The sequence below is a fragment of the Cryptotermes secundus genome, unplaced genomic scaffold, assembly GCF_002891405.2.
Source record: "Cryptotermes secundus unplaced genomic scaffold, Csec_1.0 scaffold55, whole genome shotgun sequence".
In the NCBI taxonomy this organism is placed as follows: domain Eukaryota; kingdom Metazoa; phylum Arthropoda; class Insecta; order Blattodea; family Kalotermitidae; genus Cryptotermes; species Cryptotermes secundus.
The window spans coordinates 51092-77739 of NW_019740654.1; the positions used below are offsets into that span (position 1 = coordinate 51092).

Here is a 26648-nt window from a genome sequence, read left to right on the forward strand (position 1 = left end):
TTCATGGCGTAGTGCTTAATTAGTTAAGCACAGGAAAAACGTTACCATTTTTTAAAGGTGAGTTATAGTGGCTCTTTTCAATTTAAGAAAGATATTCTTGAAATTCATCCAAGAGACTTTCACTGAAAGTTCGTTTCATCTGCAGCCATATTTATCCATATCAGAGAGTTCAATAAGGAATTTAATAAGACCATGAATGGATTTTCCCGTGTATCCCATAAATTGTTTCACAGATTCTACTGGAATTTGATACTGAAGACATTGATCAGAAGTTGTTTAGCATTCTGATTTTCAGCCATATATATCTATAACGCAGCACAGTTTACATATGGCCACAAATGGACTTTACCTTGTGCTCTGTACACCTTTTCACTGGTATTGTTGAAGTTCAATATTGGGAAATTCTGACTCCATGCCATATAACTTATAGCAAAGCCTAAGTTTACATAAGTTTATAAACAGACTTTTCCATGTATCCCATATGTTACTGAAATTCCATGTAGGAGGCTTTCACTGAAAGTTACTGGGCAATTCAATTTTCAAACATACTGATCCAAAAAATAAATTAATTAATAAAGCTTACTTACATACAGTAAGGCCATAAATGGTCTTTTCCATGTATCCCACAGATTTTGTCAAAATTTAATATGTAAGTCTTCCACAATTAAGTGTACAATCATTTTATTTGGGAGGGGGGATTTGTGAACAAATCTTGTTTGTCTCTGCATGACTATTTGCATTCAGCAGCTTCAATGAGGATGCAGAATTTGCTACACGGCTGAATCTACATAGCTATTGCACTGGTAAAATGATTGGAGGACAAGAATAAAAATTCCAGAGAAAAATGCATACAATTTTTTCACTGTCAAATTTACCACATTTTTATCCCAATGATCAAATGTCTATTTTAGTAACAGTCAACCACATGTTTTACTAATCATCATTCATAGTAACAAAGAAACGAACCTGTCATTATTCATGCTTATTTTGAAAAATAAGGTTCTATACATTAAATTACATATCTTGATACAATACTGTTAACCAGTTTCCACTATGTGCATACTCTTTATTGTAGGAATACAATTGTACAGTATTCAGTTTCGCCATAAAAATCATACTGCAGATTACTGAATTTTCTTTTTTCTTTTTTGCTTCTGATGTAAACACAACAATATTGCAATAGTCTATATGGATGATTTCTCATTTTTGAGCCATCTGGTTTTCATTTTGTGCTGACACTGTCTTGTGTAGGCCTTGCTGTGTGTCCCCACATTCATTATAGGTGAACTATCCTAGAATTCAATTTCTATTTTATCTACCTTTCTGTTTCTCATATTTAAGTCATAATGTGTTATTCTGTATTGAGTTAAATAATATTAATTTCACAAAACAGTTATACAGACAAGGAATCTACTCCATGTTGAACTTAAAATACAATACTTCAGTCTGGCAGCTGAAAACATTTTTTAAATTGATCACTATAATTTACATAAAAAGACTGTTATTTATTAAAAATATTTTTATAGGCATTCACTACTGTGCTACACCAATGAAATTACATTACCAGTGCTAACCCAATGCATGAATTATTAACATCAATTATCTGTTATACCATATAAAAAGTTACAGGAATCTAAAATAAGAAAATGAAATTGAGAAATAAGTACTCTCAGACAAGTGAGGAACAGATTCCTCAACATCCCTCCTCATGACCCCTCAATCTCTTAGGACATCCATTTCCTATATATTTATCACACCAAGAAACCCATATGTCTTCTTGCATGCATGTCCAGTTCAGTGAACATACAAAACAAATACAGTGGTTTAATTTTAAGCACCATAGTATATGTAACCCAACTCCCCAGCAGTTTGTGTAGAAGTCACTCACTACTCAGCCAGTGATGTACTGACTGATATCCATACATACAAACACACGTACACACATATTCTAGGACATGTGGTCATACAAACCCTCTTGAATAGTACTGTTTCAGAACTATTATGTTACTCTAACAGCAATCACACGGCACAATATACTATCAGACAAAGTCTCATTCAACCCAGGAGTCTGGTTTAACTGTCTTCTTTGGAGTTATTTTTTTCCGGAACCACCCTGCCAATCAGAGAAGAAAGTACATATTAAACACACATTATATTACTTGATTGAAATTTTATTTGAAGGCAAGGAAGTAATTAGAGTGCATACTTAATAGAATATTTTAGCTCCCGAGGCCATGCATGACAACCTGCCAGAACCTATATCTTGGGGGGGGGGACATAAGCCATTTGACAGTCAACTAAATAACTACACAAAATATGTGCTTGTAGTATCATCTGTAGGATTTTCGGCAAACTAATTATATCTTTTAAGTCCACGAAAATAATAATTTTGCAGGCCGGAGATTTTGTTAATTATCTGCCAAACAGTACCACTTTAGTGTGACGAGAGTATCTTTATTATTATAAAAACCAAACATGGACATCTTTCGTGTTATTAGTTGTACTGATGTACTACAAACTTGAGGTTCTTCTGAATACTGCTGACAGACCTAAACACGTCACAAAAATTTCTTTAAGTTATTGTATGTGTTGTTCTCTCAGTGAAGAAACCAGAGTGACATACCTGATACTATCTCTTCTTCCACATATTTTGCAGGCCTTATGTGCTGAACCTTACAGTTTCTACTTCACACACATACAAAGGCAGAACCAAAAAGTATCTAAGTTCCAAACCTTTTCCTGTCTTGTACTTTCTAGACTATACTTATATTTTATCCCATATCTGAACAGATTAATTATTTTATTTGGGGTAATGTGAGAGGGCAGGGAAGGATGCATGAATAATTGAAAACATTTTAAAAGCTCTGTTTCAAACAGTTTTAGCAAAAACAAAGGTTTTGGTACTTACTGTAGTATGCTCAATAGAACATTATTTCAAACATTGTTCTATTCACAACTCTATCAATTACACAATAAATAATCTAGGCTACTGACAACATCACTGAGTAAACTACAAATACAGAAACATAAGCAATTTAAAGAAATGCACATTATACGCCACTCAATGTGACTTGCTTCATTCCAGAACTAAGAATGAACCTAGAGTTCATAAAGATCTTAAATTTATTTCAACAAGAAACACAGACAGTGTAACAACTACAATTAAAACATGTGTCAGCACCCCTCACTTCAAATACAGATAAATAGTGAACATTTCAGCATTCTGTATACCTGAAAGTTTAAAACCATAATGAATGAAGAATTAAATTTCCATGCAAAAGATTTGATTCTCCATGCAGAATATGACAAAACATTCAATAAGTTGGAAATAAACCAAGGACCATACGTGCAACAACTGATCATACACCTCATTCAAGCTTTTCCCAAATTACCAAATAGCAAAGGTGAATCAGAAACATAGTCATACTCCCATTTAGAATGGAATTTTATGAAATTATTAACTGAACATTTTCAGAATGATTCAATTGGAATTTCTAAAGACATATAGGTGTTGTTAATACATTTAGAGTAAAACAGGAAAGTATGAGGCAACAGAAAGTGCAAAATATTCTTACATGAAGAAGGAATTCAGATTTGCAATTAGTTCATAATTTCCTGGCAGCCTTTATTAAAACTTAAGGAATCGCTTTTTATCTTAATCCCAATGCTCACAAACAGTAAGAACTGAAGTACTAAGGCAATGAAAAATTAAGGAAGCTGTGTACCACCCCATTCAAGAAGAGAAATAGATAATTACTTTTATAAATGTAATTTCTACCTTTTAGCTTGATATGTTTATATGTGAACATGAGCCTTATTTCTGGTTCCAATTTCTTTACTTAAAAGTTGAACTTGTCATGTCAGTACCAGTAACAGAATGCAAATAATGAAAATACACTTAAGGAAGCACATCAACTAATCCCCAATATGAAACTGGAGTAAATTACATCCTGAATGAAATGAGAATAGGAAAACCTAGCAAGATCAAAAGATATATTCAAGGAATAACCAGTGTTTATCTTCTGTACTAATTTACTTCACTAGCAAGGACAGAGTGAGACTTGGTCAGGAACTTCAACAAAAATGGGATTAATGGAAAGCAGATGGAAAACAGAGACTCGTGTCTTGCCCTTTTATCCAATGGGCCTTAGTTGCCTAAATATGGACTTCATTATGAATATGAGCTGCTGCCAACACACACTTGGATTTCTTTCATGACAGACATTCTTCAGTACCTGATGTCACTGATTCTGAAATCTTTCTGTTTCTAGCAGTTGTCACTCAAATGGGACACAACACATGACCATCTGAAAAACTGATTGACTGCTGAACAGTTGTTTGCACCCTTTTACGGCAAATCAATAAGATGTGACAGATTCATTCACATGCTTAGATTTCTCCGCCTTTCCAACAATGACAACATTCTTCATAATAATGATCCCAAATATGAGAAACAATGAAAACTGAGACATATTTTCAACTTTCCGAATCCAAAATACTCAAAATATTACACCCTTTTCAAGGGGAGGATAATTAAAAAAGAATGCATATCCAAGGGACATATGTGTTTCAGAATACCTTATAAATTGTGTTACATGTCGAGGTGCATTTATGACATGGATGTCTACACAGGGAAGAACAGGACATGTATTACAGTAGATGCGATAGCAACATATGCAACTCAAAAAACTGACAGAAAGTTAGAGGGACATCGATGTAAGCTATATATGGACAATTCATTTTTGTAGCCTGGCTTATCCAACAACCCAAGAAAAAAATTCAACTGTTGCGGGGCAGTCCCACATGCAAGAGAAACAAATGTCACAGAGTTCTGCTTGCTGCCTATTTCTTGTTGGTTTCTCACTTGGCCTAAGCTTTGACCCTGACAATGGAGGCAGTATATTCCTCTGAAACATTAGTGAACATCTACCAGATTACACGGTGTTACATATGAGACAACAGTACTCTTCACAGGCTCTGTTTACTGCCTCCATCTTGCTGGTGGCATACTTGGCTTACATATTGGCCCTGAAGATGGAAGCAGTATGTTGGTCCAACACATCACTGGACTTCTACCATACTGCATAAAGTAACATCCCAGAAGGTAGTACTCTTCATATCCAAGAAAAAGTACCATAACATTTATTTTGCATGTTTCTTGCAGGGATACTAAGGGTAATACCAAGGAGACCAGCTTATGGTCTACCATGCTGAGAGCAAGTATTATGTAAAGATCAACATATGGTCGACCAATCTTGTAAAGGTTAACGACAGTGCTCACACTTCATATAAGTACCATATTCAATACCTACTATCATTTTCTTCACCCAAAGCAGTGAGCAAATACAAACATCATTTAGGTTGACATCATAAAATAAAAAATGATAAGTTCATGAACTGATATACAGTTTGCCAGGAAATGATAAGCCTCCACTGAGTACATTCAAGCACAATGTTATTTAAAGTTAATTTCACAAATTTTTTTACACACCATGTATGAAACTAATACATAACCAAAATTAAATCTGGACACATGTACATACAGTATATACATATATTACATACTGGGTAAAGGTGAGTATATGGGACTGAACTCACGACCTCTGCATTAAGAGTCAGCAGTGTTATCCCATCAGTTATTAGTCTTATATATTGAACAAGTTATCTTATATTGTTGCCATACCAAAGAGACAACTTTTAAAGCCTATATTTAAGAAATTATGGTCCACTGGATCAAGGGGCAAAATGTGTCTCTTTATTTATTTTCTGTATACTATCCACTGATACCATTTTCACTGAAATCCTCCAACACAAGTCTCATGCCCTCTCCTTGTAAATATTTGTCATGCTTTTACTATACTGAGGTAATATACATACATAACCTTGGTACTTTCATCACCCATTCCTACTGTCTACTTTCTAGCTGTATTGACAGAACAATTACCAAGGCCATAAAGGATGTTCAACTAATTATAAAGGTGCTGTTTTCATATGAGAAGAGAGCACTTCTCTAAAGTACCAGCATCCATAGTTACAATAGGAAGAGGGTGTAAGAAAAAGCAGAGAATGCAATAACAGTGTCGTGGGGTCTGAGAATGGGGTGGACTGCATTGCCTGGAATGTGTGCACCTCTTGAAATGTCTGGATTGCTCAAGAAGCTGCTCAGTTGACACCAAAGACTGAGGTCACCCAAAAACTTGCTAGATGCTTCTGACTGGGTGACATGCTTAAAACAATAGCAGTCAAGTTCTTGCAAGAGCTCAATGTAGTTCAGTGCAGTGCATGGCAGCTAGGTGAGTAGAGAGTACAGTCAGTCAGTTCAGTTAATGAGTGAATGAACAGTCAATTCCAGCTCACTTTCAATGAAGTTCAGAGAAGTCAGGAGAAGACCGGGGGGGGCAGTGTTGTGATCAGCGGTACTGCTGTGAATAACTGGACAAAGAATTAATCTCAAGAGCACAAGTGTTTATGGATGGTGGGAGAGAAACTGCTCCATAAATTGTTAATCCTTACAATATAACTGTGGCCTTTTTTAATTAACTTCATACTTCATGCTAAAGATGTGAAAAATTTGAATATGCAGCTCCTCATCCTTCATTTTCCTTGCAGTTGCAACAGTATTTATATACTTATGTTACCATCAGAAGGAAGTAGATGTAGACAGGGCTGCCAATTTTAAGTTTAATATTTTAGAATATCTCTTCACTGACATAAGGACCCAAATCAACAAGAATTTGTTATGTATTAAAAAGGGATTTATGTGACATATGTAACTGTTTCCCATTTCCAGACATATTTTAGCATTGCTGACAATGTCAAAGTTACCTGTAAACCTTCGCTGATTAGCAGAAGCTTCCCTAGTCGTCTGTTTAGGAAACAAGAAGACATAGTTAGGTAGAATACTGAGGTGGCAAGGTTGGTACAGAATAAATAATAAAACCATTACACTGTTACAGTTACATCAATTTAAAGGCCATGCAAAACATTTTGTGCTTGCTACTCACTGGGTGCTAATTGAAAAACGAAAATATTTTCAGATGCAAACAAATTATTGGTAGGAGGAAATTCCATTCCATTTCCTACCTTTTTCTTTTTAGTCTTGGGTCTTTTCTCCAACAGTGATGTTTCAGACAAAGGTTGTGGTGATGTGAAAAGGGACTGAAAGTTTGTCAAGCAAGTTAGTACATGGGGAATTGTAACAAGCTATTAGTAACTACTGTAACTACAGTTGCAAGACAAAAAGACGGATAAGACAGGCCAATTACACATTCAGTTCCCATGTGACAACAATGGGACTGTAAATAAAAGGGTACATTTCTTGGAACAACAACTTGTCTCTCAGTAAAGCGGCATATAGCTGGTAAGGTCAAAAGGTCTTAAATTTTGAACATTCCATGGCAATTTACATGGTACTAAATATAACTAGAGATATTCAGTGTTCTTCATATTCACTGTATTAAATGCTAACTGGACCATCAAATTAAAATATTTAAAAACCTGCACAGAAATAAAGCCCACGTGTTTCATTGTAAATTCATGCCATCATGAAGAGTGTATCCATACATTATCTATGATATAACATCATGTACAAATCACATTTTAAAATCATGCAGTCAAATTCAAAGTAATTAAAACCGTTTGATCTGATGAAAAGGTTGGAAGTTTTTGGTTATTTTATCCTTCTATCTAGGTTAATATGTCTCGACAGGTTTGCTGGCGTCTTGTTTCATGTTTTATCTTCAAGTTATAAGTGGATCACATTTTCTTCTTTGATCATACCTTATGCAGTTTTATAATCATGGTTCATCATGTATCAACTCTCCTTGATTTAGGATGACACTGTCAATTCATGACCAAACATGCAGAATTCACCGTAAAGTTTTAAGAGCTGTATGCGACAGTGTAATTATTAATAAATTAACCAGATATTAGGTTTCTATTATTTTCTGGCAATGACTTGTAATTTTATAGTTTACTTACATTTAATGGCCCATCTATCTCTACACTTTCATGCATATACTTCTCACATGTTCTAGAATCTGAAGGTTAATTTCCAAATGCACTTCAATATACTGTACAGCAGCCGTGTCAAACATGCGGCCCCCATAGCCACAAAGTGCGGCCCCTCAACTTTTAGAGCTAATTGATATTAAAATCAATATTAAAATTTTAGTAGAAATATTTTTTGTAAAGACAATTTTCCAACAGACCAGAAGACAAGAAGTCTCACACAGATATAAATTAGCAGGATGCAGGAAATTCAATGTTTTGCTATTTCTAACATAACTTCTTGTGTAATCTCTCTTTTTACATATTGAAAAGCTGTTTGATACTTGTCAAAAATGGCACTCTCTTGCTTTTTACAACTGTAAGATATGTGACTTCAGGTAATTATATTGAAATTATTCCTAAATAATAATTAGAATTAAATTTCCTTGTATCAAAATCTAATGTATATTTCTATTTTGAAGTGTGGCCCTGGACTATTATTTATAGGGCTGAGGTGGCCCTCTGTACAAATTGAGTTTGACATGCCTGCTGTACAGAATGACATAACTGATTTAGGATGGTCATGTACATACATAAACTAAACTAACTCCTTGAAGCTAAGCTCTTCTTGAGAAGCTACTAAACCACTTCCAAGCATTTCATGTAACCTGAAGGTTCATCACTGTGTTCACAAGAGCTCAACACTGATCCCTATCCTGAGCCAGATGGATCCAGTCCATACCACCTCATCTTGTATAAAATCCATTTTAATATTGTCCACCCACCTACATCTTGGTCTTCCCAGTGATCTCTTTCCTTCTGGCTTTCCCACCAATATCTTACATAATTACTCTGTCCCCATTTGTGCTACATGCCCTGCCCATCTCATCCTCCTTGACTTGATCATTCTAATTACACTTGGCAAAGAGTACAAGTTTTGAAGCTCCTTGTTATGCAGTTTTCTCCAACCTCCTGTCACTTCATCTCTCTTCAGTCCAAATATTCTCCTCAGCACCTTATTCTCAAACACCCTTGGTCTATGTTCTTCCTTTAATGTCAGAGACCAAGTTTCACACCCATACAGAACCCCATGCAAAATTATAGTTTTGCATATTCTAATTTTTATGTTTTTTAGACAGCAGATGGGAAGACAAAAGTTTCTGGACTGAAGGGTAGCAAGCAATACCCAAGTTCAGTCTCCTCTTAATTTCCTCCTACATCAAGTTTTGATTTGTTACTGTCATTCCTAGATACCTGAACTGTGCCAAATTTTTAAAACATCTGTTAGCTATCTTCGTGTCATTATTTTGCCCTGCATTCTGGTGATGAGACAGCAACATATACTTAGTCTTCTCTGTGTTTACTTCTAGACCAACTTCCTTACTAGGGTCAATTAAAGTTCTGTCTCCTCCATCTGGAACCTGAGGACACGCCATGCCATGGTGACAAGGGACCCACCTAACATGGCAGGTTCATACATATCTGTTCAAATATTATGTGCATGAGCTTACAGAAGGATCATGGGGAAATAATCATGTTTCTGGCTTGCAAAATGAGACTGCCCCCTTCCCACCTATTTATCCTATACCAAACACCATCAGCACCATGAACCACAAAGAAATAATCTCAGTGATATATATATATATATATATGATTTCTGTTTAATTAGCAAATTATGCCTCACAAGACGCTGTATGGAGAACAAAAACTGGAGACAGTAAATCTGACATTGGTAAAGCTCTGTTTCGAAGTGTTTTATTCATTATAAGACCGGTTTTTCATTTTCACACCAATTCTACTTACAATATATAATTAAAGCAACATGTGTCATGAGATGTACTTTTTTCTACAATAAAATAAAAAAAAATGACAGGGCAACACATTCTGCCAATAACATTTGTAAATGACTCTGCACAAAAATTGGGAAGTTTGGTGTTATCGAAAAAAATATTACAAACTATCAACCCAGACAAAGATGCTCTGGGAGATCCACAGAATGACTGAAAAAATTCTGCTTTGTAATACTTCCACCAGATTAACTAGGCAAAATATTAAGTGGACTCATAATTTTAAAACTACCTGACAAATGCAGTCAGTTCAATCAGTTACTATTGTAGTAGCAGAGCTGGAACATCACCAAGTGTTAATGTCAACAGTGGGTTTCAAATGGCATTTTCTATTCAGTTCTGTGATTTCTTCTCCACAATATATGTATTCTTGTTTGCATGTGAAATTAAAAGAGTACCTCATTAAGAGTTCAGTAGAACATAAATCTGTGAATAAGCTTTGTTCTGTATCGGTGAGGGTGGTTTTGTTATTAGGAAGTATACTCACATCAATTACCACACATAACAGGCAATTTGGCTAACTAATCAGTGGGCTGCATACTTCTAGTCCTTTGAATAAGCTGTCTGCATACTCGAAAGGACTGAAAACCTCTGGTTTAGGCAACATGTGAAATAAAAATATGAATTTTCGTTCTGTAAAAACGTTAAGTGTAGCAGCAAAATGAAATTATTTATTCATCCAACAAGCCTTTATCACATCAAATGAATAAATGTTATCATTTACATTTATATTTTGATGCACGCATTTTGATCTTCAGGGATCACCTTTGGTGTCTTATTGGTCTTGTGTGTGTGTGTGTGTGTGTGTGTGCGCGCGTGTGCATGTATGACAGAGACAGAATATGACCCCATGGGATATTACACAACAGTAACTGCTACAGCCACCACCTATCTGTAAGTGTGTGTATGTCAGTGTTGTGTAGTTATGTTAATCTGCATCTGAAGATGCATAAATAATTACTCATAACCAATGATTTGCACTGACAGGAACACTAGTAGCACACACTGTGAACTCTGAACCACTAGGAATAGAGTAAATTCATTCATCTCATATTCTGTCAGTCTTTCATGTATTTAAAGTCTCTGCTTATAGCTGTAACATATTCAAACAAAATTTACAACTTGTACATAATAAAATCATACATATACTCAAAAGCAGCACATGATACAGTCCAGGAGTGATGTTTAGTCGATCAATGACTGACATTAATTACTGACCTCAGTTATAGAAGGCTCAGGGGCAGGTCCATTGGTGGCTACATTGTGGTTCTGGTTCATCCCCTAAAGAAAAAAAAAGAACATCCTCTTACATACTGTAGTGTGTAGACCCATTACTAGGTAGTGACTGTGAAACAAACAGGTTCCCATGCCAACAAGATTGTGCGCAACAAAAGATGAACTGTTGGAAATGATGTTTTATACATGGTCTGTGCCAAGGGGTTATATAGCAAGGACACCAGCCGAGGAGTGAATTGAAAGGGAGTCTGTGAAGAGAAGACTAGCAGGTTGGTGCGAGACGGCCACCAGCCTGGGAGTTAGTTGAAGCACTGAGTCAGTTGTAAGGGTGCCTGTGAAGAGAAGACTTAATCGGTGTAGCTGGGAGCCAGCAGGCAATGAAGTGAGCATGGAAGGTGACGATTCTCCACAGTTAGAAGCTGTTAGCCGGAAATGACTAGTGGAGACTGCAACAGACTGAGAACACTAGTCTGTGTGTGATAATGATTTGTGAAGTGTAGTAGAGAGTTGTATAAGTGGTGAATAAATCTGATTACCAATATAAACCCCAACCATAGTCAAACTCATATGCATGACAATATACAGATATATGTTCTTATTGTTATAACTGATCCACATGACTGACTGCCAGAGCAAACTTCACTGTAAGGTTCAAACAGTGTTACAAATGAAGAATTTTCATGAAAACATGCAAATTTGTGACAATTTTAGAATTATGTAGTTCATCTATTTTGTACTTCCAGGGTCTTATGAATGGTAAATTTTCTCATAGAAAATTTGGTAACATGATACAATTTCCAATTTCATTTCTACTGTGCCACAAAACAAGATTACTTCTTTGATCCTAACACTGCTTGGCTCTATGAACAATGTTAACAATAAAACCGAAAGATAGTTTTAATAAAACTGTGTTGAATTAATTTTTCAATTCATTAATCGATCATATATGTGCATTATAGGAAAATAATTTATGTTACTGTGAAATTTCTGTAAAGTTTATTTTTTGAATAACAAAATTAATTTAAACAGATAACACAGAGATGGGAAGGGGTTGAAATATATTAGATGTGAAGCTTTTGCGGTGGCTGAATGCAATCTGATGAAGTTCATTCTATACCGAAATGAGTGATTGCCCATCAAGATTTCACTGGACTAAGAAATACTTTATACAATTTAAAATTTATTGTACTAACAATTTATAATTTGCATAAAAACAACTTGTGTCTTTATCACCTGCACACATTACGAGACCCAACAAATAATGCTATTGTGCCGTAATGTTACAAGTCTTACATGTAAGTTATCCAACTGCTTCTGCAATTGCTGTACTAGCTGCTGCTCCTGGATCAACGAGTCTTGACCTATCCGGACCAAACTTCTTAGTTTCACTATTTCCTTCATCAGATCCTGATTCTTTTCTTGTTCAGTCTTTAATTCTAAAGCGAGGCAGTCCTTTTCCTGTGGAACAATAGTTAATACTGGCTGCAATATCACAACAAAAAACAATGCATAGAAAATTCTGTAATAATTAAAAAAAGGTTGTTAAGAATAAAGAATATCAAGTGTGAAGAGCAACACAGTATAGAGGGTTTAAAAAGAAGAATTTTTCAGCTAAGAATTAGCAGTAAAGTGAGTTCTTGTTTTCAGTTTTAATTATGATAACCACAACTTTCTATATAAATAGTATTTTGCTTGTGCCCTTTTCTGAAACATTTATTAAAGAAACTCTTTATTAAAGAAAGAAAATGGTGCTGTTGCTAATATGGTCTCATATGGGGCCTCCTCAAATGAACTCTGTAGAAGGCTTTAGGGCTCACCAGTGTATAAACTGAAGTGGCTGACCACTATAAAAATTTAGTATTTTCATAAGATATGAGATAAAGATATCACACACCTTTCCTTCATGCTGCTGCTCTCGGTTTGAATTCACTTGGTCCTGCAGCTGATCACAACGGTTTTGAATTTCTTCATATTTATGGACAAGTTCTCTTTTCTCTGCCTCTTCAGTCTGCAGATTCTCTTGCAAGTCTTGCAACTTTGATTGCATCTGAAACAAAAAGACTCTTCTCTTCCAGGTAACAGCCACACAGAGTTAATACACACAGTTCAATGCAGAACAGATGAATCAGAAACAACGACTGACATAATCAGATATGATTAAAGAGGAAAAGCTTATAAAAACATGTATCTACATGTGAGATATTACATTCTCAGTGATGGCTATGAAGAATACTGCCTTCTGGAAAGTGACAATGTGCAGTTTGGTATACAGGTACAAACACTCTGGAGGAGCCTGCTACATCAAATTTTAGGATACCTGAACACAAGGGAAGCAGGTTCCTCAGAAATATTGGTACTATCTATAAACTAGGTCACATCACATATCAAAAGAGAGCAATTTTTTCAGGGAATCACTTGCATGTGTGTTACATAACCAAATACATTTTTTGCAACACGCAAAAAAAAAATTCTTCTCCTAAGACAAGTCATTTTTAGGTAAGAGACACTTCAATGCAGAACTGATGTGTCCCCCTTTCAAGAAAGAACAAAATAAGTCTTATACTCACATACATAAACTCAAAAACTGTAATGAATTTTCTGTTTAGTTATTCAGTTGCTATGGTGCAAAACTGGTCTGTTGTACTGTTGCACATATACTTGTAAAGGTAAAGTTGTCTCTGTGCTTAATCAAGCAGGGGAGTAAGGTAAGCTCCATACATTTTTAATTTTGTCATAAGATGAAAGTAAATGGTGACCTTCATGCCCTGACCATTGTACCTACCATGGAAAATGACCTTGCTGTCCATGGATAGGATGGAACTTTACATTACTTCAGATTCTTAAAATGGAAGCTCTAATAATTTAGGCAGTTCTGTCTCACAGAAAATACACTCTGATTCAGTTACTTCCATTGAGCACATACAATGCCAGTACATAAATCTGGTACAGTGGATGCTGATAAGAAAACCGCATCACACAAGCACTGACACTGACTGTTCATGCTTAAGGTTATTTTTTGGAAAAATGATAAAGTAACAGAATAATATAATTGCACTGAAATTTCTGCAGTGCCAGCATCTATGTTTTGTTTACTTTACAACACTTCTTATTTAACATTTTTATCGCAATTCTGGAGAAATTTACAATTTCAGATTCAGGACACAGTTTTAATTAAATGCTATCATTTAATTCAGGCTGTGAGCTCTTATGGGAAAGATTTAAACCTGGTACAATAAAGGTTAAGGATGATGTCCCTTAATTTTCACAGTATGATGTACTCACTGACACTGTTTTTGACAAAAGGTTCAAATTGTGATGCACAGGTATAACTGACTTGTATCTATGTAATTTATAATCTTATTACTTACGAGTATTAGTCATGTACTCATCGACATTGTTTCTGTTAACAGCTCAAATTGTGATGCATGGGTACATTTGGCTTATATTTATGTGGCTTGTAATCTTACTGGTTTTTCAATTGGACTGTTATTGTACAGATTACAATGTTGTATTTGACTTGTTCCATATCCTATGGTGTCTCCCTGTATATGGATTTATGGAACGTAAATAAATTGAACAACCGAACACTCTCCATGGAGCAATTTCTTCCTTGACAGCCCGACAGTTACTCAGTTGGTCCAGAAATTTGCTGCTTTTTATGGAACCTGAAGATTCACTACCCTAAGAGCTCACCTCTACACTATATCTTGAGTCAGCTGAATCCAGTCCCTGCCCCCATGATCTACTTATTTATTTATATTTTCTTGTAGTTTATTTAATGATGTGGTCAGTAATTCATGCAACATAGTAGCAAATGATTGGATGACTGTGAATAATGACTTGGAAAGGAAGTGGTCTTGGCGTAAGTTCAGGCACTATCAAAAAATTTGTTTGGAAAGTCACAGGGAAACACTGGCACAGCAGGGTGCTACTGTTATAATGTCTGCTGCAGTCAGGATGAAATATGTGATCAACAGCTGTAGGCAGTAAATCAAATACTGACAAGAAACAGCTGGATGTCAACTAGTTCAACTACAAGATCCAATAAATGAAGGCTGGAGACAAAACGAGGATACAGGCGATAACTAAGATGACCTTCACCAACACAAAATCAATGTTAATTGAACATCACAATCCAAATGCAGTACATTTATCATGACATGTTTGTCACTGGTTCTAATTAATTGCAGACTATAATTAAGTGATCTCTGTCTCAGCTACGGAAATTACTAAAGACTTTTCTACAGTAAGCTTACAGAAACATATGCACCAGGGACATCAGCAAGGTTTCATGCAATAAGAAATAAAACTGTGTCAATTCATGCAACAATAAATCATAAATATAATAAACACAAATGTGTATGCGATATTATCTTGAATATCATATGTTAATCCTAACAATGACTTCAGGTGACCAGAATTATAAGAAATATTAAACCTTCATGATTTCAACTCATTCTCACTGATTTCTTACAATATGGGTGAGGATGGCTTCTCACTGTGGCAGCGTGAGATTGATCCAAAGTCAGGTTCAGGTTATGTGGGATGTGTTGTGGACAAAGTGAAAATGGGGTGGGTTCTCTCTGAGTATTTCGGCTTCCACCACCAGTTGCAAGAGAACAAGAGAGCTCTGCTGGCTGTCTGCTACATGCTTTTTTCTTGCTTAGCTTACTTTTCAGCTATGAAGATGGAGGTGACATGTTTCTCTGAAACATCAGTTGACTTTCATCGGCCTATATAACATTATATCCCAGAAGACAGAACTCTTCAAAATCATTATGAAAACCTCAAATTCTTTATAATTTTTTTCCCACATGCATACTGTGAAAATGCGGGTCAAATAAAACATGATAAAAACTCTGCATTTATTCATGTTTTAGCATTAATGTAATGCAATCAGTGACTGAAGAAGACCGAAAATTAAACTCTGACAGTGACAATCACAGGTGACTGATTTTACTGACTGGCTCACCACATCAGAATTCTACTACACATTACAGACAGAAACCATAATCTCATGAATTTGTTTAATAAGCTGAAATCCTACATATTCATCCCATTTTCCTTATTTAACTTTGTGATGTGGCCACCTGACATGGGAAGAAATACATCAGACTTCAACTGCAAATAACCAATCATGTGTACTGTAATTTGTATGAGCTCGTAATGCACCAAAGCCCATGTGTGACACAATGAAGAATGGGGCATAGCAAGATGAGGGAGGATAATACTGCGAGAAAAACACACTACCATACCTCACTCATGATGCATGGAAGAGATTTTTGAATACGGCTAAAGGCAAACTCCACTCCACATACCTCTGAAGCATCCTGCATGAGACAGAGAGAGAGAGAGAGCTACCATGTGTCCGAACTGTACCAAAATAACAATTTACTGTAACAAGTTACCCCATGCTTTAGAAACTAGAAAAGAACATACCATAAAAAATAGATTTTTGGCAATACAAAAAAACTCCCCATTATCTAGCATGCATGGAAATATAGTGTGTCAGTTACATGTATCTGCAGATGCACGAGCAAAGCTGTTATAGAAACCCAATACAAAGTTAAAATAACATGTTCTAACTTCAGTCTCTGCATGGGAGTATTCCTAAGTGACACAGTGGATTGACCAGTGACAGATCTGGGAGACATATAATATAATGTGATCACAAATTCAACTACCTTCTATTTAATAGCACCTGTAACAGTGAGGACAACAGGTAGTGCTGCTAGTGGCAGCTGGGAGAACTAATATGTGGTGGGTGAACATATGTGAATTGAAAATACGTTTTCGAGCAACTTTTTAAAAATAAAAAATTTTCTCTGAAATTTATGCCAGATGGATGAAAATTCAAGATACTTGGATACTGGATAATCAGAAGTTTACTGTGAGTGACCAAGATATTTTGTTTTCATTGAACGTTCTTAACTTCATCAAATTCTTTACCAGTATTGTGGTAATAGGATTACAGTAAACTTGGTTATAGCAACATCGGTTTCTGCGACACCTTGTCTATTGCGTCAAATATTCAATGGTACGAACTAATTCCTCATAAAGCAACTGTTTTTATACCTTGCTTAGTACGACATGTACAAATGCATCAACCTCGTATGTAACGTCATTTTCATTCCTGAATTTCTCTGATATCGTGGGAAAGTTCGATGTGTCTGCCCACCCTCACTTTCTCTACTTGCTGACGTGACTCTCCTGGAAGAATATGACCGCGGGCACAAGAGGAGCGTGGGTTTTATGCGAAAACAAGGGTGTGGGGTGGGACTGCGTGAATAGTGCAAGAGGACGCGGCAGGTTGTTAACTGCATTCCTTTCCTAGAATCTCGTCTAACAGGACCTCACATTGTCTACTTACCCTATAGTGTTCCTGCCTAAACCCAGAGAAGTGCAGTAGCGAAAACATGGCAATGAAAAGGAAAGTTTTAAGCATTGAAGAGAAAGTTAAAGTGATTCGTGAAATAGAAACTGGAAGGAAAAAAGCTGATGTATGCCGCGAATTTGGTTTGGTGAATTCTACAGTACAAACAATATGGAGAATCCATATTAATTCCACGTTAATGTTACGTTACTCTGTACTTAACTACGTATTTCACTAAAAAATGCAACATTTTAACTCGGTTTTTGGTAGATTTTTACGTGACTAACATAAGTCTACTGTGGAAGTGCCCATTTCGGTTACAACGACATTCGTTTATAACGACACTATTTTTAGGTCCCTTTGATGACGTTATAACCAAGTTCTACTGTATTTCCATTTTTTAAAATTGAAATATATTCATAAATTAATTAATAAAGTAAATGATATGATTAGATAGCAAGCTAAATAGAGGCTTAATTCCATATTATGAAAGCCATATACTATGCGTCATGGAAACTTTGCCTTCTATCATGGAATGACATGAACTCTATGCAACTGCAGTGTTTGTTTTGTAGCTCACTCCTGTGCTTAGATTCAGCAAACACTCAACCAACAACAGAGAAGGCAATTCTCTTTTCTTTGACATGAACCTCTGTGCACACATCATCTTCATATAAGGGATGCCTAAAATTTTGGATTTATTAGGCTTTCATCCATTATGGTGTAATGTGCACATTTGTGTTTAAGTGGCTATCATGTTATTGTGAAAAATTACTATAATAATGAACCAGCTTCGTACTAAATGTTGATTGTACTACAAGAAGTGCTCCTGGCTATCATATTAGTATTGTTACAGGTAAAAAATAAAAAGAAAAAAAAAAGGCAGCAGGCTCAGTTCCAATACATGTAATGCACACTAAAAATAAAACGACAAAATTAAAAAGAAATGCTTCAGGACTATAAGAACAGGACATACTGTACATGTGAGTACACAAGTTCATTCATTCATTCATTCATTATTAGAGGGTGTGGGTTTCCCCATGCACTTAGACCAGTTATTGGTCCATTGTGCGTCCCCCTTTAATTTCTACTGTCACCATACCTTCCAGTACTGGTGCTTGCTATCAGCGCCATTCTGCCAGCGAGGTTGGCCCTCTTCTGGCAGTGGTACCAGATACTTCCCCATCTACCGGAGGCATTGGAAACTACTTGGGCAGGAAACTTTGCCTGATTTTGCTCAGAGGTCTCCTAGAGACATGAGGATCTTTTACGTGCCGTATCTCTACGACATGGGACCCATGGCTTAAAGTTCCTCCTGGAGGACTTGTTCCCTGAATTTTTCCGCCCTTAAAAATTCCACGACCTCTGCCGGGTTTGAACTCGCGTACCTTGAGTCATGAGGTCGGAATGTTACCCCAAGACTATGGAGGCCGCTTGAGTACACAAGTTACTTGCTCTTTAAGTAGTAATGACCTGACAAATGACATCCTAAAAATAACTCCTACAAATAACTTTTTAACCATAGGATAAGAACTGAGAGGTGGCAGATGTTTCTGCCACACAACAGGAAGTCTCTCTATGCAAGTGTAACATGCATTCACTTACTACCATAACTACATAGCAATAGTAAATCAGCCTTCCACTATTAGGCAAATAAACTGTTACCTGAGGCTGCATAAATAAAGAACACTGTGTACTTCTGCATAGTTATCAAAAACTGTCACATTTATTGTATTTAAATATTTCAGTAACACAAATTAAATTTTTGTTACTCAGACTTGGAAAAGATAAAACGTTAAGTTACGGTTCAGTACTTTAAAAGCAGTTTCATTATCTCACACCACTATCAAGTACACAAAAGAATACAGGTATATAAAGGTGAAGAGAACAGAAATACCACCCACATTGTCAGTACCATGGCACATGCTTTTCAAAATGGTCTCCAATATAAAATATATTACAAAACTCATCAACAAAAAATTACAATAAAAAGATTAATGATAAAGATGGGAAACATCTAAAATACAAACGTCATTTTGAGAACCATATGCATCTGAGGGCCAGTGTAATAGCCTTGTAGATGTACAGATGTATTTACTGCCTGGGTTATGACACCATGCTGTGGCAGGCCAGTTTTGCTACATTCTAGAAATATTGCAGTTTTCATCTCCAGCAGTACACCCATGCATACTCTGTATATGTGTTTACCATCTCAGACAAGCCAAATTTCACACACATATCCATAGAGCTACAGCAGTTATCTCCAAGATACAGAAGAGCAAATACATGCTTTGTGCTGCCACAACATTACTTTTAATTTTTAAACAACAATAATATCCATAAAATCCATACCATCTTAAATTACTATAAATAAATCAGAATTGTGAACTGAGATCTGAACAGTATCCATACGCTACATTATCCACTTCCACAGGCCAGAAAACATTGTCAAAAGAAAGAGTAAGTACATCAGAAACTGAATCAAGCATGTCAATTACATTCTTACCTCTTCTGTTCTCTGGAGCTGTTCTAATGACTGCTGCAGTTGGTTATTCTCCTCCTTAATTGTTTCCAACTCAGCTTCCTTGATCTGCAGCTGCTGGCGCCATCTTCCTTCTTCCTTTTCAACACGGTTCTGGAGTTGGTTCAACAGTGCTTCCTGCAAAAACAGAGACAAGAAAACAGAAATAGAAAAGTGTCATAAATGGAATGACAAAATAATAACTATAGTACAGCTTGAATAATCTTCAGATAAAAGGTTCATTACTTACACCCGTTTTCTCTGAACTGTCATTTCATCAACACCAAAACACATATATGACATGTCAATTTGCATTATTTACTTGTTAAAAGAGATATATTTTAAATTTTGAGATTATTCCACTCTGTCATCTGCATGGTAAGAAAAGTAGATATAATTGTGATAATAAAGTTTAAATCATACTGGAGGTTATTTGAATTATTTTCTTGAGATATATTTTGGCTAGCAAATTAATAAATATTGTGACATGTTGACCCCATACAGAATTATATTCTTGCAAATATGATTCCAGTACTTTACACTTCACTAACTATGATATTTTCAAACCACAATCTCTCCTGAAACACAATGCTCTTCCCGTAAATAGCCAACAGCAAACATAAACAAGGATACATCTCTGCATTTGCTACCACGAGAAGAAACAGAACTACCAGTTACCAATATGCACTACCTCAACATACCGTATCTTCAATAATAGTTTTGTAGTGTGTAACCATGGCTTGCAGCTGAGAGTTTTGCTTTTCTAGTTCTATCAGCATGGATGCATGATCTTCGGGCACGGAGCCTGCTGCATTCTGTGCCTTCTGTTCAGAGATGAAGCTCTTGACTGAGCTTTCAAACCTCTCCACCCACACATCATATGCCTAAAATTACAAGAACTGGTCAAACAAACTTTCTTGACATTTACCTTTATAAAAATATGAATTCAGGTTTACAAATTCCATTCTCAGTGAGGTCTGACCCAAGGAAGTGAGTTTTTTTCTTCATATTTTTACTATTTAAACATAATGAAATTGAATCCATGAGAAATATGAGGCTCTCATAGTAGTGGCTATGTGAGCATTGTTTTGTACGATGTGATGCCACGCAGCATGGGTATTCTTCACTGATTATAAAGCAGCATGTTGCTCCAAATTGTTGGTAACAATCAACCAGACAACAACGTGTCACATCCCAGAAGACAGTAAACTTCAATTAGTCCACAATACAATACATAATCACAATTAACAAAAATTTCATACACATTGCAACAGCAGCATTTCTGTTTCCTCCACACTGCCATGGCTACAGTAACAAATGAATACCACATTAATTTACACCTTCCATACATAGAAATTCCAATGGTGCACAACTTCAAATATGTACACCACATAACTGAAGACTGCAGAATGTGTGGATATAATAAGACCAAAGCAACTGTATATGAAGACTTAACTACCAAATGCATATGTACATGTTTACAGCTCTCTACCCATTACTATCTGGATGTAAATGTATGGGCATGATCAATAAAAAGTTATATAAATTTCATAAAACAAATCAGCATGTACAAACAGCAGTTTTCAAATTATTCTAACCACACTTTAAATAAAAAAATAAATAATAATAATTTGAGTCACATTTTACTCACTTCAGTAACTATAATTCACAAAATAACATATCTGTAACAGTTCAGGTACTCAACCCCTTATATGGGAAGCCCAGGACCAGAGTCACAGCAGTTTTCTGATTCTAGGCCAGTTGTCACATGTCACAGTGACTAAAGATGGGGTTCAGATTGGTAACTTGATTTACTGGATACTTACAGGTTGTAACTACAAATAATTATAACACTGTTACTGACTTTCACACTACAAAGCACTCCATGTTACTCTCTTCAGTCTATCTCCATTAGTCATCACAGATTTATAACATAGGAACTATAGAAGTCTCAGCAAATCATACACTCCCAATATCACTGTACTACAGCACACAAAGTCTTCAAATCATATATTAAATCTTCACAGGCTCACTTCTTGTACTCTTTGGCACTCCCTGAGCTTACCGCTTGCTTGTTGTACTCTTCCAGCTTCCTGCTATCTTCTTGTCTGTGTGCTTCTGCTGCTAGAGCTCCAGCTTAGGAATTGTGCTCATTTATATAGCCAAGTAGTTCAACCTCTGCACTTAATCATTTTTTAATTGCTTCTTAGCCCTTCCATTAGCCACTGGACTTCCTACTGGCATCTCAGTCACAACTTGTAACCTCTATATCTTGTGCACATAAATCAGTTATGGGAAACACTCACTAAAATGGCCAAGGAACTATGGTTTTGAGATAAATTAGAGACTTGAAGAACTTACTTGTCTTGAGGATCTAAATGAACTTACAGTACAACTTCTGAAGCACGTATTAAATTGAAATATGCCTTCAGAAAAGTTGAACTAAACGAGACAAACTTTCAAAACATTAAAAATTCTTTACAATGATGTGCAATTTTTGAGAAAATTCTTAAGACAGGCTAAAAATTAAAAACAAAGCACCAGGTACTAAGAATTGCAGCACCTTACATTCAGCTACTTAGCAACCAATTTTGATGAAGCGCAGTATGCAACTAGAATGCATGATAAATGATGTGAGATCACTGCTGCCAATGAAACTAATATGCTACTTACTGCATAACAGATGTAGCATAAACTATGGTTTTATAAGATGTAATTTTCTCTTTTCACAACAAGTATATAATACATGATGACAAAATATTTCTATTTTACCTCATTATCTTCTATCCTAATATCAGGGAATATCCTCTGCAGAATCTCTTTAGTGGCTGTTTGTTCTTCTGTTCTAACTGTTTTACTAATTTCCTGTAAATTAGATTAAAATAATGAGACTCAACAGAACACTGAAACTTTAACACAAACAAAATATATCACATATGTCACTGTTATTCTTTAACACCCTAAGAATGTGCATATTCACGTTTTCATTACAAAGATCTTTCAAATGATGTGACCTTGTAACTGGATAAACTGAATACTGAAACTTCATATGGCCAGGTTTCCGGGATAGCACGAGTTCTTTAATCACCTGTGACAGCATTTCATAACAGAAGAAGTGCGTTTGTTGAGCTACTGAAACTTACATTCTTGCAAGAATCAGTAACTATTTTTTCTGCATATGTAACTGCTTTACTATGTCCAGTGAGATGGACAAAGTGTTCTGAAGGCTCCCAGAACCATCATACAGTAAAATTTGGTCATGAGTCCTGTGGGACTGTGCTGGCAAGGGCCACCAGCAATTTAGCAGTTAGTTATATGGAGTTACTTTTGTTCACAAATGCACAAAAAACCCCAGAAAACTAAAATTCTCCCATACTTGTTCCAAGGATTTAGGTTATAATAACTGAGTTTCAGAGTCTTGCTTCATTATTTGTCATGCAAGTTAGACATAGGCTAGCAAAATACCATGCACTACAATAAAGCATAACACAGAAGAGAATAATAAATGACCAACATTAGCTTCATTTCATTTGACAAGGAGCTTGTATTTATGTAACAGAGGTCTGGAAAATACAGTTTTGAAATTGTGTGCAATAAGTTCTACAGCTTCATCTTCATTAATGAAAATCAGGTAACTTTCACAAAGTTACTGACAAATTGTGTACCTTTCAAAAACTGAATTAATTTATAAAAGCCAGTATCACAACTGTTCATTTAAACTCGTTAATCTTAAATGTCTCCATACACACACCCACCATTTACTGATATTGGTTCCTTGTCTTCTCCCTTGATTCCCACACTTTGGGGCAGTTACACTACTTCAATCATTAACAAAAACCACACTGCATTTCAATAATTTACATTCAAAACTACACGTCACCTCCTATTTCCAACTGCTTGTTTCTAGGGCTACCAAATTATTCTTCTAATAAAATCTAACTAAGTAGGCTCATAGCCTGAATGAAACACATGCCATCCTAAGGAGACACACATATATAATAAGAATTACAAGATACATTAGTTTCATTGATGTGTGACATGTGCACATAGGCGCACGCACGCACGCACACACACACACACAGAGGCAAATAATGGCTCCCAATGTAAAGGTTCCCAATACTTACTCCATGCAATAAAACATTAGTACAAATTTTATAACTATATAAAAATAAAAAAAGTAGTAATAATATTTCCTGGGCTGTAACCTGGCACACAGGTGCAAGAAATATTAAGTTACTAGCAAAAGCAATATACAGAACAATGAAGATGGCCAACAACAAACAGCTGAAGGAGCTCTGAGATAAAGACATTCAGGAAAGCAATGTTTAAATAATAAATAAGTGAATATAGCAGAGAGCAAGGTAAGAAAACCAACACATGGAAATGAACTATGAATAATGTGAGTGATAAAGAAAGAAATTAAATGTAAGGGATAATTAAGAAACTTTACAAAAGCAGAAGTCTGATTTCTGAGTATGATGAAAGTAACTTTATCTGTGATGTGACGAAAGCACACATAAAACAGATTTTGGGTATAAGAAAGACAAAAGTTAAAAGGCCCTATGCAAACCCTGGCAGAACACAATGTACACCATGATATTAAATTACATTCAAAAGTAGACTGTTCACTGCAGTTACTCTTGAATGACTTCACAGGAGGAATTGGAGTGATGAAAGTTATGGCAACTGATGAAAAGACTGAGGATTTTATGAGGGTGAAACATGCAGAAAACAGTGATATTACATAGCTAGACAATGAATGAATAAGAACTGTGCATATTTTAATGTAAAAATATGAACAGCTATATATGAAGCAAATGAGTTTAAGGCAATAATGAACTGGGCTGGTCACATTACTAATTGGCACCCAGACCCTCCCTGATCAGGAACAGTGACTGTGAAGCTGACCATTCCCCCATACAGAATCATGACACATGGTTCTTAAACATAAGGGCAATTTTACCTTTTTATCTTTCACCCTCACTTCCTTATGAGACATCCTGAACCATTATACATCTTAAGATGTAAATAAGTAACAGGAATTCATCAAGTGTAACTAAATTAATAAGAGCAAGTAAAAGTTTTGCTTACATATTTTGGCCATATGCCTTCTGATGAAGGCCAATAATGGCTGAAACATATAAAGGCAAAACTTGTATTTCCTCTTATTAAATTTGTTACACTTTATGGACTTATTTACCCTCATTATTTATTAATTTCATTAAACTACTTATTAAATCCACTTTCTCAATATTGGTCCTTGGTGACCAACATAAAATTATTAGGTGTAAATGATTAATAGTTACTAAAGGATTCTGACGATGGTGTACAACACACAGAGATATTGGGTTTTTGGACTTTATCCATCGTCCTGGTTTTAAGATAACTAAGAAAAACATGACATTTTGGAAACTGGATCTGTTTCCGTCCTCAGGTGAGGGAAAACACCTATTCTGTTGGGTCCCTTAGAAAGAGCTAAGTGACCAGGACGATGGATAAAATCCGAAAACCCAATATCTCTGTGTAAATGATTTGTTGCAACAATATAGATCATGTAATATATATATAACACCATACAATTCAATAACAGTTTACACATCATTACTGATTTGCACATTTAGTTCAAACCTACTGATCAGAGTTTGAAGGTGTGTGTGTGTGCGTGTGCCACCATGTGGGGGTGGGTGTGTGCGTGCATGTATGCACATGCACACACACACACACACACACACACACGCGCACAGACTTTAAAAAGTTTTTCCTTTTTATTGTTATAAAACGTTGTGCCCCTCAGTAATAAAAGAAAATTTTTGAGCATATTTCTTCAGAATACCAGTATGTGTTTTTATTCAGTGTACTTCTTAACAGTTCTCACATTAGACTACTTAAAACAGGATGATAATTTTTAATAATTTTCATGTGTTGCAGCTTCAGAAATCATTATTTTGAGGTGCAGGCAGGGATGCTGAGGCGCTTTTCATTCTCACCGGCAGAGCAAACACAAGCTGTTTTGCATATTGTGTTACATGACCAATATGATCGCTCTGATATGAGAAATGACTTGGCATTAATGAAACTGAAGCATCCCCTTCGATTTAACCGTTGGGTGCGTCCTGTGTGTCTACCACCGACAGGTTGGGGTCCACATGCTGGTACAATTTGCACTGCTGTTGGCTGGGGTGCCANTACCTTCATGAATGATGGCCATTTACTCCCAGTCTTGAAAGTACAGTATGTGCCAAAATTTGCAGTACTGAAACTCGTGCATCTTGAACGTGCATGCGTGTTTGTCGATGGGGCATAGTTCCAGCCGCACGTGTTCCCAGTAATGAAAAGGAAGTTACGTTGTACAGTTGTTGTTGGAAACGGGTCTCTCGACGGAGGAAAAAGTATTCATAGTTGAGTACTATTTTCGCTCATACGGAAGTGGTCGCCAGAAAACTGCCTTCCTTGGTTGTGAGTGGCCAGATGTTATCGTCAAGAACCCGCTACATAGTACACGTGTGATGATATGGTGCCCTATTTCATTGAGGATGAGGAAGGCAATGCTCTTACCATCACCCGAGAACGCTACAGGGACGTGGTGATCGATCATTTCTTCAGGATTTGAGAAGGTTCTGTCATGCAAGGGGCCTTCACATGAATAGACAGTGGTACCAACAGGATGTCTTTTCATTTCAGT

The 26648-nt window shown here is 36.0% G+C and overlaps 1 protein-coding gene across 1 annotated transcript in view; it reads right to left on the reverse strand.

Annotated features, from left to right (window-relative positions):
• Positions 1–1037: 1037 nt before the first annotated feature.
• The window catches only part of LOC111872313 (kinectin), a 79013-nt gene continuing 53402 nt past the window's right edge, over positions 1038–26648 (reverse strand). Inside the window, exons 11-19 of the mRNA XM_033754643.1 lie at positions 22739–22831; positions 20668–20850; positions 19952–20104; positions 16391–16402; positions 12967–13119; positions 12366–12530; positions 11055–11117; positions 7084–7158; positions 1038–2113 (exon numbers count right to left, since the gene is read on the reverse strand). Of these exons, the coding sequence (XP_033610534.1) occupies positions 2093–2113; positions 7084–7158; positions 11055–11117; positions 12366–12530; positions 12967–13119; positions 16391–16402; positions 19952–20104; positions 20668–20850; positions 22739–22831 (918 nt within the window). The 3' untranslated portion in view covers positions 1038–2092. The remainder of the gene's footprint in view (positions 2114–7083; positions 7159–11054; positions 11118–12365; positions 12531–12966; positions 13120–16390; positions 16403–19951; positions 20105–20667; positions 20851–22738; positions 22832–26648) is intronic.